At 54.5% G+C, this 18750-nt stretch overlaps 1 protein-coding gene across 13 annotated transcripts in view; it reads right to left on the bottom strand.

Moving 5' to 3' along the window:
• PAXIP1 (PAX interacting protein 1) overlaps positions 1-18750 on the bottom strand; it is a 47439-nt gene that overhangs the window by 16558 nt on the left and 12131 nt on the right. For 8 of the 13 annotated variants that reach the window (XM_082692908.1, XM_082692913.1, XM_082692911.1 and 5 more), the window contains 4 exons: positions 13145-13258; positions 7833-8471; positions 2154-2766; positions 1636-1730 (listed from right to left, as the gene is read on the bottom strand). In XM_082692908.1, the coding sequence (XP_082549034.1) occupies positions 1636-1730; positions 2154-2766; positions 7833-8471; positions 13145-13258 (1461 nt within the window). Of the gene's footprint in view, positions 1-1635; positions 1731-2153; positions 2767-7832; positions 8472-13144; positions 13259-15813; positions 15977-18750 lie in introns of all 13 variants that reach the window. The other 5 variants (XM_082692920.1, XM_082692918.1, XM_082692909.1 and 2 more) reach the window with 1 other exon arrangement.

The raw sequence follows: 18750 nt of genomic DNA, 5'->3' as shown, positions 1-18750 counted from the left end.
CCGAGGAACGAGCACTGCCGCGACTCACGGCGCCATGGGTGGCCCCGTCCCACAGCAGCACATGGTACAACACACGCCTTGCCGAGAAGCCCACCAAGCGGCCTGGCAACCCCGCTCTACCCAGTGCCACCCCTCTGAGACCCCTCTGCGAGCCCCAGCAGAGGCGGGCTCCTCAGGCCGCTCACCTTCCCATCTGCCGGACACGGCCCCTGCCCTCACCCCACTGACTGTGGAAGGTGAGGAGACCGTCCTTGCCACTCTCGGCCGGGGTCACCTGCTTCAGAACTCTGAGCTGCACCTGACATGGCGTGTCCCCCTCCCCACCGCCCCAGGTGCTGAGCGCCCTGCCCTGACCTCCCCTGCTCTCACACTCCTGTTGTTTAAGGCTGGCCCTCCTGGGCTAATCCTTTAATCCAACAAAACAAAAGCAAATCTTTCTCTACCTTTCTTTGAGTTATTCTACTGCTTTTTAGGACAGTCTCTACGCACGGCCTCCTACCACTTCCGTGACTGTATTTTGAAGTTTTCTGCAGCTGTAACTCTCCAACGGGCCCCGCCCCCTCCTCCGACCACTGCCCCAGTACAGGGTCCTGGCATCACTTCCCGGTACTCCCTTCACCCAACTTTCTCTCCTGTCTCCCTGTGCTCTAATAGCTCTAGGGAGAAGACTCCGGCGTCCACAACATGGCACGTAGCAGAGGCGTTAGAAGGGCTGCCCCAGCCCAGAGTGTGTGCCTTTCCACCGCCCCAGCCGCACCTGCGCCACCTGTCTACCTGCGCTGCTCCATCTGGGAGACCCTCCAACGCCCACTCCCACTTGTCCTTTAGGACGGAGTTCAGGAATCACTTGTTCCCGCAGACCCTCCCAAGGCACAGACCCGCCAGCCAAAGGGTGATGTTCTGTCTCACGGCTCGCCTGCACCCACCATCCTGCCTCGTCAGTCCCGTACGGACAGCTAGTTCGCCAACTGACGCACCGTCTTCTGCGTCTTCTGCGCCCCGCAGTATCCCCCACATCCGAGCAAGCTGGGCAGAGCAGGGTTTACACAACAGGAACGCTCCGAGGGACGCGCGTCCCGGGCGAACATGAAGCAGACTCACACTCACTTTTCTCTTTCAACTCTCAGTTGGGGATTTGCGGCCTGAAGGGAAAAGTACCGCCTTCGCTTCTTCAAAGGCCACCAGACAGAACGCGGACTACAGGCACTACGGTTCCACGAGGAGAGACTGTGCGATCCCTTCCTCGCTGGAGAGGCTAAGGTGCCCCAGCACTGCCTCTGGAGACAGGACTGAGGACACAGAAGTGCACGGTCCCTGCTCCAGGGCACCGAAACCCTCCTCTTACTGTCACATCCACAGCGACATACACATAATTCATGCCCCGTAGAATGTAGGAGCTGAAATGCCGTGAAGGGTGAGAGCGCGCTTCACTCTCCCCTCACAGCTGAACAACCCTGCAGCCCAGGAGCGTCTGCCCGAGGTCGCAGGGACCGTGAGTGCAGACGCCGCCACACGTGCACGATGGCACTGTGTGCCTTGGGGGCTGGGGTGCGGGGCACCCGGATAAGCGCCATCCAGGCTACACTCAGAGCAGAGCACTGGGGACAAGGCTCTTCCTCTGCGAGCACGACTCACCCGCTTCCAGGTGGCCAGCAGCTGCTTGTCAGACATCTGCTCCGGGTAGTCCGCAATCGCAAACACGCATCCCAGTAAGAAGCCTTCTTCCGGAACTGGCACAGAAAGACAGGAGAAGCGAAACCCCGTGAACACAGGAGTCTGCGTGCGCACACACGCTCACGTCGCCGCGTCCTGTCTGGAGGTGTGAAGCGAGCGGCCAGGATGCCCGGCAGCAGCCAGAGCACCAGCCTGGGGGTGTTGCTGGGCGCGCGCCAGCGGGGCTGTGTGCACTCGTGATCTGACAGCAGAACCAACGGAGGGAAGCCCTGGGCACCCTCGGGGCGGCGGTCATCCTGCGGGACGCCATCCATGTGGAGGGCTACGCCACCCCCCTCGGCAGAGGCCGTGCACCTGCTCTTCGCCGGGTGTGAGGCTCGGGGATGACTCCGCACCCTGACCCCCTCCCTGCCCCCGCTCTCAGCGGGGATGTTCGCATGGCTTCTGGGAGAAAGACAGACGCACCCCACGGGACTCACTTTCCACGGCTGGGTCGTGTCCAAAGAGCTGGTGCTGGGGCTGCTGGGACGGCGGGGGCGGCTGCGGTGGCGGAGGCTGGTGCTGCTGCAGGGGCTGGTGCGGGGGCTGGTGCGGGGGCTGCGCCGGGTGCTGCGCGGCCTGGGCCGGCTGGCCGGGCGCGTGCGGCAGCGGGGCCGGCTGCTGCTGCAGGCGCTGGAGCTGGAGCTGCTGCTGGAGCTGGTGCAGCTGCTGCTGCTGGAGCTGGTGCTGCTGGAGCTGGTGCAGCTGCTGCTGCAGGACGTGCTGCGGCTGCGGCTGCAGGGGCTGCTGCGGCCGGTGCAGCTGCTGCTGGGGGAAGGGGTGCGGCTGTGGGGGGAAGGGGTGCGGCGGCGGCTGCGGGTACGGCTGCTGGGCGATCTGTGGCTGCGGCTGGAGCTGCAGGAGCTGCTGGGCGGGAAGGTGCAGCACCGGGTGCGGCGGGGGCGGGGGCGGCTGCGGTGGCTGCGGCAGGTGCGGCTCGGAAGCCACCTTCACCGGGCCAAAGAGCACCGCGTTGGCGTTCGCGTGGCCCTGCTGGCTGTGATTCACCTGCTGCTCTAAGGTTTTTGTAGGTGCAGAAAGGGACTGTAAGATCTAGGAAACAAACACGAGGCAAAGTCATTAGCCTTGGTCACTGAAACGTCCTAAAGATCCCCCTGGCGACAGAGTATGCGCGTCTCGCACACGGCCTGACCGCTGACCGGAACAGGAAGCCCCGACAACCGCACGCTTCGAGAACAGTACGGCATGTCTCTTCTCCACTCATGAAAGCATTGCCAACACCCACAAAGTCAGGGAACCCCATTCTGAGACCAACACTTGAAAATAAGGAAGAGTCATAAATAAGCTCGTGACTTGGAGCGGACAGACCTATGACCTCGTACGGCTGATGTGCTTTATGGAGCACAGTGACAGGGCTGCAAAAATGAATAAAACAAAGGCACCACTTGCTCCCAGGGGCTTGAGCACGAGTGTGGGTGCCACCGTGTGACACGCAGCCGCGCACAGCGCCCCACCGGGACCCCTTCTCCCTTCACAATGCTCCACGGACTTCTGCTAACCCAGGGATACTCCGGGGAACGTCGGCGGACCCAGCCGCCTCTTGGCCTGAACCCCGCTCCCTTCCTAAAACAAAAGCAGCAAGTGAGTGTCAACATGAAGACCATCCCCTGAGGGAAGCCACCGGCCCAGGCAACAGATAACCCCCAAAGCCACCGGCCCTCCTCATCTGTGGTCACCCTGCCCGTGCGCTGGCACACTCCGTCAACAGGGAACAGAAAGACACCAACAGAGGTTTGTAAAAATGGTAAGTCTTCTCGCAGATGAGAAATCCTCGGTAGAGCTGGTCCATTAGCCTTCCTCAAAGAGGACTTGGGGCTCTTTACATGGAACTGAAGTGTTCTGATCCACAGAAGAACCCGACTAGCCAGACTGTTTCTGTTCCGGTTCCTTCTGCCGCACAGTGACAGGAGTCAGCACAGCGCTCTGTGCCAGCTCGGGGCTGGGGCGGAGGGAACAGGGAGTCCGGAGATACCCGAGAACCGGGCGGCGGGTCTCCGAACCACCCTGCACGGCGCCGCGTGCCGCAGCGCGACACGATGAAGCTCCTTCTCCGATAGGCTCCAACAGCGAGAATCAGACCCCATCCCCAGAGGGTCAAGAGAACTGCAACAACCAAGGAGATTTTACTAAAAACAAACACAACGTGACCCTACTAAAAGAGCACTTGACACTTAAATAAAACTCTAGAAATTTAACTTTACTGTAAGCCACAGCTACAAAGAAATCTCAAGGACCTTAAAACCCATCCTCCACTTAAACGGGCTCCGAAACACGAAGGTCCTACGATCCCCGAGGGGAACCCAATCACCAGGCCTCACGCCGAGCAGCAGTGCGGTGGCCCATGCGACCGCAGCACAGGGAGAGCCCGAGCTCCGCAAGTCCTCCGCATCTGCAAAGGCTCCTCACTGGAGCTCTACACAGAGGAAACAGTTTAACGAATCATAAATGACGGTGACAATCTCTTCTCAGTCCTTCAGAGTGGTCAAGAACACCCTGTGCAGCGGCGGGAGACGGGCCCTCGCACGCGCACGGCCCGGGCACGCGCACACGCACACGCACGCCTCCACCACCAGGGGCTGGGGGCGAACAGCTGCGTGTCCTTATGGGTGGACCGCAAGCCGGAAGCACAGGGCAGGGTCGGGAACAGCGGCCGCTTCCAGAGGGAACCGGAGTTAGGGGCAGGAGGGAGTTTATCACTTTACAGCCTTGGATGCCAGTGGAGTTTCTGAGTCTGTACCTGGATTTTTTTACTCTCAGAGGGAACCAGCAGGTAAACTGGACTGGTAAGAAGGAATAAAGGCCCGTCTGCCCCAGCGCGCGGGGTCCAAGCGGTCGTCTGCCTCCCGCTGCCTGCCCCTGCGTGCCCACCCCCAGATCAAAGGGAGCTCGGGAGGGTCCCAGGGACCCTCCACGTACACTCCACAGCCGGGAGCCGAGGGCTGTGCTCTCAGCTGGTCTCACAGCGGCCAGCAGGACGCTGCAGGAGGCCAGGAGGGCCGGGGCACCTTCCCTGTGGGGAACACGAGCTGAGAAGCTGGGGGAAGCCAGGCTGTGAGCACAGGGCAGCTGGGAGCCCACGAGCGTCGGAATAAGAGCACCGGCCAGAGTGAGATGGCACTGGCCTGGAAAGCTGGGCACCTGGCAGGCCAGCCAGTGAGGGGACTCTCAGGACATCACCTGTGCTCCTCAGACGGCTTCTCACCCTTCTGATCTGCCTCTGGCTCAACACACGTGAACCCCGCAGAATCAAAGAAGTAACCTTCTTCGCTGCGTGATCCCACAGTTGGCCACACTGCAAACAAGTGTTAATGAATGTCAGGTCGGAATTTTTCGGTCACAGGATACTATTGTCATCTTGAAATCACTTGCATACTGAGTGCCCCGACGCATGCAGAACTGCAGCACCAACCACACGGCTCCTAAGCACTATGAACCTGCAACCTAGACCGCGACGGTCCACTACATCCTCCCGACGCCCCATCTGATTTTAAACTAAATCCGTCTTCTATCTGTAACATTTCAAAAATTCATTTTCTCACATCTGGCAGTAAAAATGATCTAACATTGCCGGAGACCTCGGAACACCTCCTCGTGACAGCTGCTGTCCCTGGAGCCGGGCCAGGCCCTCCAGCTTCCTACCTCGCAGCACAGCGAGGCACAGCCCGCCTCTGACGCCTCTCGTGCAGGCCGCCCCCCAACTCCCGGGTGTGGTCCCTCATCTCTACTTCTCAGATTGTTCCGTATCCAAATACCCATTCAGGGAGCGAGGGACTCCAGCTGACACCAGCGAATCCAGCGGCAAAGGCCACAGCGACGGCCAGCACTCCCTGCAGTGCCGACAAGCCCAGAGCAGGGAGCACGTCTGTCCTGCTGGAATGGCTGAGCCCGTCCGGACCCCTCCACTCCGGAAGGGCTGGGCAAGCGCTCCGCGGGCCGTGGGCTCCCCGGGCCTCCCGCCAGCTGCGAGCTGAGCATGCCAGCCCCCTGAATCCTCGCATGGCCCCTTGTCATCTGCCTGCACGCCCGGCCTCTCCCACCCCTGGGACACCACAGCTCCCTGGTTTCTGACTGCCTCACGCTGTCCCCCTGCGGCTTTCCCCCGCCCGCCCAAGCCCCTGGCTTTCCAGGGCTTTCTGACCATCACCCCTGCTCCCGACAGCCCCCCAGGGCTGGGCCCGGACCTCATGTCTTTGCCAGCCACTCCCAGTCAGAGGTGCCACTGCCCACAGACCCCCTAACCGCATTCTGTTATCCGTCTTCTCCCCTCCGCTCCAGGGACCCTACAGGAGTGCGGGCATCACCTGGACAAGCCTCGCCTTGCCGTGCTCGGACCACCCCACCTCAGGGACCTTCTCCTCAGCCCCCAGCTCCCTGTCGGCGTCAGACTGTCCTCACGCACTCCTCACCTCCTGGGCCCCGGGAGTCCGAGAGCGTGCGGCGGGGCAGGGAGCTGCGGGCGTGGGGAGCGAGCCCACCGAAGGCGCCTCCCTGCAACACGGAAACGGCCGCTCGGCCGCCAAGCACTGTCACCGTGTAGACGGCAGGACACGGGCTCACCCACTTCTTGAGAAATGCCAGAGATCCCGTTTTTAATGAAGAATCTCATGATTTTAGCAAAAAAATTCAAAAAACTCTTTGGATCAAAGCGAAGGTGTCACACAAAAGGTGCCGTCAGCTACTGGTGTGCAGCCCTGCTCCGCCCCCGTCTGCCGGCCCCGGCCAGCGCGCCTCCGAAATCGCTACGTCAACCCGCCAGGCTCTGCCGGCCTCTGCTCTTCCTCCTGCTGGCTGCTGCCCCTGCCCCCCACCCCCTCCTGACCCAGTCACCATCTTCCTCACTCTTCCTAATATCCCAAGCTAGACTGCCAACCTAAAACCAGGTCCTAACCAGGTCCAACATCACTGTCTTCCCGGAAGCTCTGTACCCACTATTCCAGAATTTTCCATTCTCCTCAAACCCCATTACCTCCCTCTTCCCTACACACGCTGCCTCACACCATCTTCATTTCCTTCCTTCTGACACCCAAAGACCGTGTTTTCTTTTCCCCGGACCGTATTCTGGGTGTCACCACCTTCCAGCATCTCAGGGGCCACATACCGTATCGGTTACTCACTGCTCAGTCAAGGGAGGGAGGGGAAGAAGAGTATTTTGAACGTGCCATCTCCAGTGCAAGACTTTTTAAACCACCCCACAGTCATACCCCAAAGTGACACTGTCATCTACATGTTTGGTCACCCTTCCTGGAGCCCAGCAACCTGCTCCGAAGGCGGCCTCGCTCCTTCGGCACAACAGTCCAGGCGCCGGGGGCCAGGCCCCTGCAAGTGCCTCCAGCTCTCCCCACTCCGTCAAGTCTCACTTTCTTGCTTTCCTCACGACACGGCAAATCCACGCCTGCTGCCCGGACTTCACGGCCGCTGCTCCTCTCGTCTGGAACTCTCCGCCCCCGGCGCTTCCCTCAGCCTCGCTCCCACCCCTCCTCCAGGAGGCTGCTCCTCATCACCTCATCCAAACAGCCTTCTTCCAACAGCTATTCTGTGACCCCTTATGACCATCTTCAAAACACCCAAGAGCCACAGAAGCCCTCCTGTTGGCATCCTGCGGTCTTCTCCATCTGAAAGGAGGCTGGGAGACGCGTCTTCCTGATTCGCCCGCAGAAACGTCCACGGCCCATGCGCCCTCTCCGTCACGTTCTTCCAGTTTTAAACTGAAAGACACCTACTAAACTTTTAACTCCATGCTGCATCAACAAGCTCCAATCACGAAACTATCAATTAAGATTAAGGCTTCTGGAATGAGTGAGTAATTCCGGTTATGTTATCTGTCTACTGTCAGCGAATGAGGAGCACAGGGTCATCACTGGGCCTCTCTCTGCTGCCGCTAACCTGGGGTTCGGCGGAGCGAGAGCCTGCTTCGGGGGCCAGCGGTCTCAGCACTGGTCGGAGTCGAAACGACACTGAACTCCACACACACACACTCATGCAGACGACTGTAAAACACGTTCTCGAGTAAATACTGCTGGTAAGTCAACGTAACCGCACTATGCTGAACCAGACCATAAAACCCAACTCCCAGATCCCCGCGTTAAGGAGTGACTCACGTGAGCGACATTTGACGGTCGGCTCATCTGCTGGAGATCGGCGTTGTTCGTGATGTTTCTCAGGGTCCGCACAGCCGGACTCCAAGTAGCGATCATTTCCGATCTGTCCGAACTTTGGAGATTCTGTCCCGGGGCCAGGAGGCTGCCCCGGACCTCGGGAGGTAAGATGTTGCCCGGGACGGGGGGCACGTTGGCGCACAAGTTAATGAGGCCAGGCTCCTTCCCCGAGGGCAGTCTGCGCTTCGCCGCAGCCAGCTGTGGGACCTCAGCGGGCGTCCAGTTTAAATTCCTCTCTTGTTTCTCGGGTGACGAGTCTGAAGAATCATCAAACATCAACTCCCCTTTAGACTTTTCGGTGTTGGATTTGGGTGAGAACTGCTGGTCCCCGGAAGGAGATCCTTCTTGAGAGCTGGCAGGGCTGGACTTTCCCTCCGAACTACCCTCATTTGGGGACTCCTGCTCCTCGTTTTCTTCCTCCTCCTCCTCCTCCTCTTCCTCCTCCTCCTCTTCTTCATAAATAATGAGTCGAGGATGATAAAATGCTTCGTCCTTTTTGGTTTTTTCTGATATGCAATCCAGGACCCAGTCAGGGGTCACGATCTTAATGCTTGCTCTCTTCAACGCACACTCGTACTTCTCCTACAAGCGAAGCACAAACACGCGAAGCTGTGAGTCGGACCAGACACCCCCCAAGTGTGCATCTGAACACAGGACTCAGCACAGGCGCGTGGCTGAAGCGTCCAGCCCTACAGCGGTCATCACACGCAGACGAGCGTAAACTCCTTTCCGATGCAGGAGCTGGAACCAACCAGGATCCCATGCTGGCTTCAGGCCAGCAATAGTCATCGGAACAGATTTTGTTTCAAGTAACTTTTATAAATGGTAACAATTAAGGGAAAAGTACAGCTAGCAAACCCACGGGAAAGTCTCTTAAATGAAATAAGTAACTGCCACCTCGTCTAGCTTTTGACACCTTGAAGGAAGAGCGCCTTCAGGACATCCAACACGGTCATGGAAGGGTGGCCAACTTTTCATGGGGAGGCTTTCCTAGTGAGGCATCTCGTTTGTTGAGCTCAGTCCACAGAGACACAAAGGACACAACACGCCTCTGACCTAACGGGGTTCAGGACTTAGCTTGGGAGAGACAGTAAACGCCGCGAGAACAGGACGCAGGAGCCTGCGCTGAGTGAGGCGGGAATAAGCCGGGAGAGAGGCCCTACGGCGGAAAGCCGCACTGCACGGAGAGGCCTGGCAGGGGCGTCAGTGAGCACAGCATCCACCCCAGGGAAAAGGTGCGTCATAGGCAGGGGCTCTCCTCCAGGTGAGGGTGTACAACGGAGCAAATCCCAAAGGAAAAAGAGAGAAATGGGAAATAGGAGGCACGGGGAAGAGGATACCAGAGCTCTGAGATAAGGGAGATGCGAGCTGCGGCCCCCCAGGCAGCAGCGCCCACGTCCCGCCTGGCAGCCAGGAGGACGGCAGCTCCTGGGCAAGCCCGTCCTTAGGGCCCCACACTGAAGCCCGTTTCCTGTCGAGGGGACCAAAGGTGGCACTCGTGGTCTAGGGTCGGGGCAAGGGGGACAGGCAGCAGGACCGTCCTGGAGGTGTGGGACAGACAGACGGCCGCCGTCCGTGTGGCATGGCCGAGGGCAGCACCGTCCAGTCCGACCTGCCTCCCAGGAAGGGGGAGACCACCCCCGTGTACAGATTTCACCGCCTGTGGCTTCTGAGGATGTGCCACTTTAACCCTTTTTAAAACACAGGCACACTTGGTCACAGGGGAGCACACACAGGTAACCACTGAAGCAGAAAAAGACGGACGCGTGGTCGTGACCCCATGATGAGCAGCCACCGCGGTCCTCAGTGTGATGGCTTCGTTAGCAACACGTGCATGTATACGTGTGCTAGCGCATGGAGCCTTCACGGCGTGGCTGCACTGAGATTTCACGATCGACCTCCCACAACCACACGTGCCCCCTACCCTGGCGTTCTGGTGACCCTGAGACAAAGCCGAGCGCGGAGAGCTGGGAGACAGATCCCCTGCCTCCTGCATGCCTGCCCAGCCTGGCTCCTCAGCAACATGGCTCACGTGCCTCCAACGGACAAAAGCGCAGCGCCCCGACCTCCATGCTCGCCGTCGCGCCGCCTCACGCCCACGGCCTGTCCGCTGGAGCCAGGCTTGCCGCTGTGCTGCGCAGCTGCCAGCCGGCAGCCCCTGGCTCACGGATCACTGCTGTCACCTCCAGGGCCATTTAGTGGTCCCAGGTGTTCCTATGCTCAGTGTTCTGCTGCCACGAGAAGCTGCAGTTAAAGCTCAACACACGCAGCCTAAATGGTTTATGCACAATGGACTCCCAGGTTCTGGAAGGCAGTGCTCTAAGGCCTCATTAGCTGCAACCACATCCCCCTCCCAAACGGCCAGGCCGCCAACTCCGTGTGACTGTGTCGATTCCCCCCCACACATCCCCCGCCCCGCAGGCCCAACTCCTTGAAATGACACTGTGTAGACACCATGACCGAAGTGACATATTCTCTTATTCAGATACAAGCGTATCTTTAACTTCCCTTAAACTTACATACAGAAGCATGTGGGGACAGCTAAACGCTTGACTCGGTAAAACTACGGCTTGTACGAACACAGCATCTTTCACTGGGATAGAAGCGTGCGTGCACCTGTGGGCACACCCCCAGCTCCCCGCGCCGGGTGACGCGCCAGCGCCGACCTCGGGACAGGCCCCTGAAACTGACACAGCACCGTGTGCGGACAGCAATTAACAAGAACGTTAACAAAACTAAGAAGATGTTTATTCTTTATTCTAAAAATCATTCTGAAATATTCAAGTATGAACTGTTAAATCCATCTTCCCACAGTAAACAGGGATGACAGGTTTTTACGGCAGACCGACTTCATTTCTTGACTACCTGTCCCAAAAGAGCCACAGTGCTGTCTCAGGAAAACATCGAGGCCGGATATACACCAAAGTAGCTATAAAACTACACAAATAATACAGATGCACAAGATGACCAAATAACACATATGTCAAATAAACCTTATATATTATTTTCCAAGGTAGAAAGGTGTTGAAATAACATGAAATAAACTTTCTCCCTTCTGTTACCAAGTAGCAAGCGTGAGACTCCTGCCACGCCGTGCAGCGCTGAGCGCTCTGGACCCCAGGGAGAAAACAGCAGGCTCAGCGCCGGGACCCACAGCGGCAGCCTTGGGTTCTTGGTCTGCACAGCGTGTGGGCCCGCACACATCAGCTGTGACCCACTTCTTGCACAAACTCAAATGCTATTTAAGTTTATATTTCACTCGGGTTTTCTCTCCCTTCTCACCAAATGGTTTTTGTCACCGGAAGACAGTTACTGCTTAAACCAAGGTGACCCAGGAGCAAAGCAATGTGAACACCCTGGCTGGGGCTAATTCACTAGCTAAGTCGTTCTCATTCCCGAATCACCAAAATCACGAGTCATTAATGTGTGGACTGGGACACTAGCAGTGAGGCCGGCGGGGTCAGGGCCACGGCCGGCGGGGGCAGATGCCGCTGCACCGCCACGGCAGGCGTGCTTACACGCCGAAGCCTGCAGCAGCTGTGAACCAGCCCTTCCCAGTATCCAACGAGCACACCCTGTCCTGTGGATTTTGTTACTAAATCCCTCCATTCTTCTCCACTTAACTGACCATTTTTAAAACTTCCAGAGTATGAAAGGTAGTTTCACTATGCTATTCAAACATTTGCGGTGTTCACTTAAAAAAAAAAAGGACTGAAAGAGATGCCACTGATTTTTGTGAGCCGTCAGCTGGTCTGCGTGGCAAACGCACCCCTCCCATACGGCCTCTTCAATTATCATTTAGCTCTCCAGAAGCATTGCTCATCCCTACAAAAGCTATAAAGACTTTGTTTCCGGAGCTCCTGGGTGGCTCAGTCATTAAGTGTCTGCCTTCCGCTCAGGTCATGATCCCACAGTCCTAGGATCGAGCCCCGCACTGGGCTCCCCACTCAGTAGAAAGCCTACTTCTCCCTCTCCCTCTGCCCCTGCTTATGTTCCCTCTCTCTCTGTGTCTCTGTCAAATAAATAAATAAATCTTAAAAAAAAAAAAAAAAAAGACTGTTTCCTTTCAAACTAAAATCAAATGATTTACTTTTAGCCATAAATTATAAAATAAAATAGCATAACCAAAGCATACTATATTTCTCTTACTGTTATGCAAAATGTAATCTTTTACTCAAACAGATTTTAAGATTCAAATCTTAAATTTTCACAGAGGATGTGTCTTCCTGGACGGTGTGGCTTACGACGTGACAACCACACCCACTGGCCCAAAACCTGTCGTCAGGAACCAGGTGATACAAGGCCCGTGCCGGTGTCAGCTCTGCTCGGCATCAAAGCCCCAGGGACAGGTGTCTGCTTGGCAGGACCCGTGCGCACCAGCCCCGAGTCACCCACCGGGCAGTGGCGCCCGGCCACGGATCGCGCACGCATCCCCCCTCCCACACAGTCAGCACAGCGCACGGAAAGCACAGTGACAGCACGGAGACTGAAGGCCGTAAGGAAACACGGAGGGGACACCAACATGTGGAAAGGTCTCACTATAAATACACTGTCCATGACGTTCAAAGGTACAAGTAACTGTTCAGGGGAGGACCAAGGTTTGGCTTCCAGAGAGCGGTAACTCTCAGATTCTCGGGTGCAACAGAATCACCGAGGGGCGGGGCCTGACACAGATGACGGGGCTCCTCACTCGCCCTCGGAGGGTGTACAGTCTGCCTTTCTAACAAATCTACAGGACAGGCTGCAGCTGCTGACCTGGGGACCCCACCTGGGGAACCAAAAGTTGGTGGCCCCACCAGTGCTGAGACGGGGCACCCTACAATTATCAGGATAAATGTGCTTTTATATATTCTAGATTATTAAAAAGGAAATGGCCTTGAAAACTTCACCAAATACATGTTTACGAAGTTATCCTCAGCACAGACCTTTCTAAAGACAAGTGAAGACAACGAAAACTGCCTATTTTCACAAATAAAATAAACTGGTTTTACTGGATCTGAAAGGAAACTCAAGGGGTTCAGAAAACTTTCCCCCCTTCTCCATGAAACAAACCCGCATTTCTCTGCATCTAGAGGTCAGCTCTGGCCCTGCATCGAAACGATCAACCTCTGCCATCCTCTGTGGAAGGAGGCTGGGTCCAAGGGACACAAACTAAGAGCCAGCTTGTGTAAAGGGATCTAACAATTAATTTAAAAGAAACTCAAAACATGTGACTGCAGGAAATACGGAGAGGACAGCGTTCGCGAAGTGCTTACCCCCTTCGGCTCGGGAACGACCAGATGCGTGCATTTCTTGTTGAGCTGCAGCTGGCACCCCCCGCCGTAGAAGGTGAGCAGAGCCCACAGGGCACTCCTGTCGTCAGACGACACCTGACAGAGGGAGACACACATTTCAGCCTGGGCAAGGTTATCATTAAAATACACTGCAACATTGTAACAATTCTGCCGGATCTACTTAAATCGAACTTAAGGGTATTAGTGGGGAACACAGATGAGCTTTTAGCTACTTGCTTATCGTAACAAAAACATTCATTCTTATCATGATAGTTTTATAGACATCTTTTTTTGCCTCATCACCAAATGAATAAAAAAAGTTATATTCACACGTCAAGAAATGAATGGATTCTTTCAACGGAAGTCATAGGGAAAAAAGCAGAAGTAACTAATACATCATTCCATCTTAACAACTGTAATGTTTTAAAATGTTTAAATAAAATGGCAGTATCAAAATCATTAAGGAACTCCTTAATCATTAGTAGATAGGTACTAATTACAAAATGAATAAAATATAAAGATAAAAATATAGGTATCTGTAAGGTCAGGGAAAAACATAAGTATTACTTAACACAAAGGAACTAAGGCAAGCACAGGAGTAACTGTTACGCTTGCGTAACTGATGAAGTCGATTTCAGAGCAAGTGATTCATGCTGGAAGAGAGGCTTTCATGGGAACAAAAGCAGCTACCATTTATTGCCTGCCTACTATGTGCCAGGAACTGTGCCAAGTGCTTCATAAACATTCCTAACCCTGGGGACCGCCGTGGGAAGTCAGACTTATTAGATCCACTGTACAGATCAGGAAACAGACTTAAGAAATTAGTGACTCGTCAGAAAAGCTGGCTTTTAAAATCCAGGTCTGTCTAAACCCAGGCCTATCTGCATTTCCCCACTGCTCTATCCTTCTTTAAGGGCAGTTACTACCAAAAATAATTTCTAAAAAATAAAATTTTAGATTCTAAAAGACAGAAGAAACAAAAGGGTGTGTTAATTAATTCTAAGGTAATCATTTAACGAAGTGAATTTTTTTCCTGGATCATTGATTATAAATTGAGGGTTATGGTTGTTAAGAATCCTGAATGCTGTCTCAAGTTAATTGTGAAAACTTTATAAACACCATGTTTTTGAAACCTGCCATTATTCAGCTTGTCAGAGCTCTAACATTTTACATCTACTTTCATCCACTTTACAAATATTTCTAGAAATTACTCTGCATTCCACACTACCGTGACTACTACTAAGAACACACTGATTTCATAAAATCACCTTGAAAAATCACTACTTTGTATCTTTTTTAGTTAGTCACTGTCCCATTTCAGAGACTGGACAAGAAAACCTATTTTACTAGCGGCTTTCACAAAACCACTGACCTCCTGCCACATCTGGAGGGGTGAGATTTAACTACATGACAGTAGAGCCTACTCCAATGAATCATCGAGTCATCTTTATCAAAAATGAAATGAAAGACATAGAACCTCGGTCTGCCTCCGGTGGTGTGCCGGGGGGACAGGAGTGACCACAGGCAGTCTAGTCCGTGGCTCTGGCCGGCCTGCGTCCCAGGCCTGGGTCTCAACCGGGACAAGGGTGCTGCTGTGGAAAGAACACTGGCTGGGAGAGAGGGAGACCCGGGACAGGTCCGCGGCCTCCAAAACTAGCTCCTGTCCACCTGGAAGACTTCCATGAACCAGGTCCCTCCTCGATGCGAGTCTGGGTTAAATGACTTCAAACATCCACGCCAGATCATTTAATGAGTCTGTATCAGCATGATTAATAACTAAGAATGTTCTTTCCACACTACCATGTTAACAGTTATCTAGTGGTGATAGAATTATGGGGATATTTTTGTTTCCATTTTTATACTTTTCTGTATTTTCCAAATTTTCAAGAGCATTAATTTTATAACTGGGGAAAAGTGTCCTTTTTTTTTTTTTTTAAAAGAAAGCAATCTTCATAAACTACACATCTCATCATCTTGGCTAGCAAAGCCTGGACGTGACCTCGATTCCTGAAGGCCGAAGCTGCTTCCATGGCAAGTCCGGCCGACCTGACGGAGTGGCTGCCGACCCCCTGGGCCCCGCCCACACCCCTATCTCCAACCACAGCCACGTGTGTGGCACCATCTGGCTCCATGCCCTCCCCACCCTGGGTTCCCACTCCGCTCCCACTGCCCCCAGCCTCCCCCGCAGAAGCATCTGCAGGCCGCTCGGGCTCCGGTGCTTTCTCTCCCCAGCCTGCTTTCTCTCCCCAGCCGCTCTCCTCGGAGGATGGAGCAGAGCACCGTCAGCTCACCCACGCCCCCGCTGAGTAAGTGCTTCCTTTATAGCAATGGGGAACACCAGCCCTTCTTGGGAGGTCTCACAGAAGTAGGACACTCCTTGGGTCCAGCAGCCTCCCTGAATTTGTCCTTGTCCCACCGTGATTAGAAACTACAATCATCCCGATTAAAGTTGGGGATCTAAGAATCAGGTCTTAAACTTCTCCGAGATCTCTCACAGTACCTAGTACAGTACCAGGCACATGGGTAGGCAGTCAAGAAATACTTGATTGAGGTGCAGAATGGAAAGGGCTTTTATTTTCAGTCTTCAAGATTTAAGTCACGACCCTGGCCAGGCTCTCCATCAGACTCTTGACCTGTCCCCGGAAACCTACCCAGCACATTACAACGGGGCCCCCGCCTGCATCGATACCGGGTCAGGAGAAGGCAGATGGTGTCTGTGCTTCTCAGCTTCTGCTGCCACAAGCTCCCTTCCCTACCTCTCCCTGGGAGAGCTCTGGAAGCCTCCAACAAAGAGCTCCAGCTCGTATCAACACCCTGACGGGGAAAAGACAGAAGGTCACCGAGAGCCACCAAGCAAACAGTCCTTTCGTAAAGGCGGGGTCCTGCCTGATGTGCGCGTGTGCGCGTGCGAGTGCTCCAGTGTTCTGCTGCCTGGTGCAGACCAACCACCGCGACGGCTCCCTCTTGGCATGATTTCCACACCTCGCACTCCCTTGTACCTTTGGGTGTGCTACAACGTGCGGCTTACTCGCGGTCTGGTCTGTCTCCCCTTCTAGAATGTACACTTACTGAGGAGCAGACAGCCCATGTGAATTGACCTGTACCCCTGGGCATTACTCCTGTCACCAAAGATGCACTCGTCAGGTGTCTGCTGCACCCGAGTCCCTCAGCTGCACACCGGGCACACCGTCTGTTACTCCTTCTTAAAACTGATGTTAACACTTTTTAGCAACCACAAAGTATCAGTGTCCCCAGGGTACTTTTCTTAACCAGGGTCTGGTTGATGAAAAACCATCAAGTAAAATCTTGTCCATCCTTATCTGATCAATCCTCATGAACTCAAAAGCGCAGCTTTGTATTATGGGATCCCATGACTCCCTGGGGATTCCAAGTCACCATCCCCGTGATGAACGGAGTACCAAGTGATCCACAAAGATCATTCGGATGCTGGATTCCAATTTTATTACCTAATGAATTTGCTAGAAGGATATAGACACTGTCAAAGGTCCTCCTAAACTCACTTTTCTCTCTACCACGGACCCATCCACTGCCCACAATGAGTTCTGCACCTAGATACAACTCTAGGGGCTGGGCCACTTTCCAGACCACACGACCAAAGGACGCCTGCTCACCTCCGCCTGTGCGCCCTCTACCACATAGCTGGTGCCTTTTCCACAGGCTGTCCAGTCCCTCTCCCCACTCCTCTGGTGACTACACCTGCGTCTTCTCGGGCCAGAACCGGAGATCCACAGGGACCCCTGAGGCCGCATGACGGCCACCAGAGCCATCAGCAGTCCCGTGTCCCTGTCCAGCATCCTTGCCCTCCTGCTTTCCCGGGCCACAGGTAGGACCGAGGGGACCAAACAAGGCCACGCACAACTACCTGCCACAAACTGGTGCTGCACACCTCTGCCCGGGGTGCTGCTCGCCTCCCGTGACAACAACCAGCTGCAGCTGATTTCATCCCTGGTTTCTGAAGACCATATCCTCCTCCCCAGACCACTTCTACCTATGCTCAAGTCTCTTTTCTTCCCAAATCTTCGCTGCACACTACCTAAGCTCTCTTCCTGGTTACATGCCTTTCTGCCTTCTTCTACAAGAAGCTAATTCCCTGCCCCTCATGCCACATGTCCACGGCCCCCCACTTGGGTAGCAGGTCAACACCCCAACTCAATGTGTCCCAAGCCGACGTCACCATCTTCCCTGAGAAGTGCAGAGGAGCACTGCGGGCACTGCCGCCTCCTCCTCCGTCCCGAGAACGCCCAAGTCACCAAGGCCCGCTGCTTCCTGTCTGGGCCTCGTGTGCACAGCACCATCCAGGATCCAAACCTCTGCCTCAAGTCCAAGACCGCGCGCCTCCCTCCCGCCCAAACCCCCATCCTCTGCCACCCGCCCGTGTCCTGCCACTGCTCCCAGACCTGCTGCACCTACAGACCGTAAGGATTTTAACTGTTTGCTTTCCTGTGTTTTCTGAACGTCCTAATGCAAATACATGTAATGCAAAGTTAAATATGTAAGAAAAAAGGAAAGCAACAGCCTACTGGCTACTTTCGAGAGCTCAAACTCCAACACCTGGTTTCCGCTGCTGTGTCCCCCACCGTCTACCCTCCTGCCCCGCAAGGACGTGCCTTTGCTCCCCGGCGCCCTCCTCCTCTCTCCTTCCGTGTGGCTCTACTGCAAACACCCCTGCCTTCCCCATTCCTGCTCGATTTCCGCCCACTCTTTCAAGCCCCTCAGGTCTGACATTTCCCCGCCCCACAGGCTTCCCCTCCTCTGCCGTCCACACTCAGGCCTGCGCTTGTGAACTCACAGACATCGGGGCCACGGGATTCTGCACAGCACACAGCAGGTCGTGTGTACCATAACCTTTATGTTAAGTGCCTAAAATAAGATCTGCTACGTTTATTATAACCTTTATTAAATAGAATTTTTTTTCTTAAGACTGAAAGTGTTCTCTAATGGTAAACTCAATTAATATTTCATGACGTCTGATTACCAAATTTAAAACCCTGAAATCAGGGCCCCGGAGTTGCTCAGTAGGTTAAGCCTCTGCCTTTGGCTCGGGTCATGGTCCCAGGGTCCTGAGATCGAGCCCTGCATCAGGCTCTCTGCTCAGCAGGGAACCTGCTTCCTCCTCTCTCTCTCTGCCTGCCTCTCTGCCTACTTGTGATCTCTGCCAAATAAATAAAATGTTTTAAAAAAATAAATAAAACCCTTAAGTCATCTTCTACTCACATATTTTTACTTTTCTTATTTATTTCCCCAACTCAGGTCTGCTAAATACCATGTCACTGTGATCTCAGTCCCTGAAAAGACCGTGGGACTCCCTGCCCCAGCTTCTTCCTCTTTTCATTCAACTTGAACCCACTGGATAGCGGGCTCCAAATCCCCAAGCCCACAAATCCATTAAGTGAAAATAAAATTAAATGCAAAATTCACATTTTAGCCAAAATACACTGTGTTTATGCATTAAGGAATAATAATAATAATGTCTTCATTTAGAAAACTTTCCTGGTATTTATTGTACGTTTGGAACATACAGAGAAGTATAAGGGAACAATGAAACTCACACAGAGCCACAGCCCTGG

This window comes from Mustela nivalis, assembly GCF_964662115.1.
Source record: "Mustela nivalis genome assembly, chromosome: 12".
In the NCBI taxonomy this organism is placed as follows: Eukaryota; Metazoa; Chordata; class Mammalia; order Carnivora; family Mustelidae; genus Mustela; species Mustela nivalis.
Note: the sequence above shows the minus strand (reverse complement) of the source record. Positions and strands in the feature narration are given on the sequence as shown.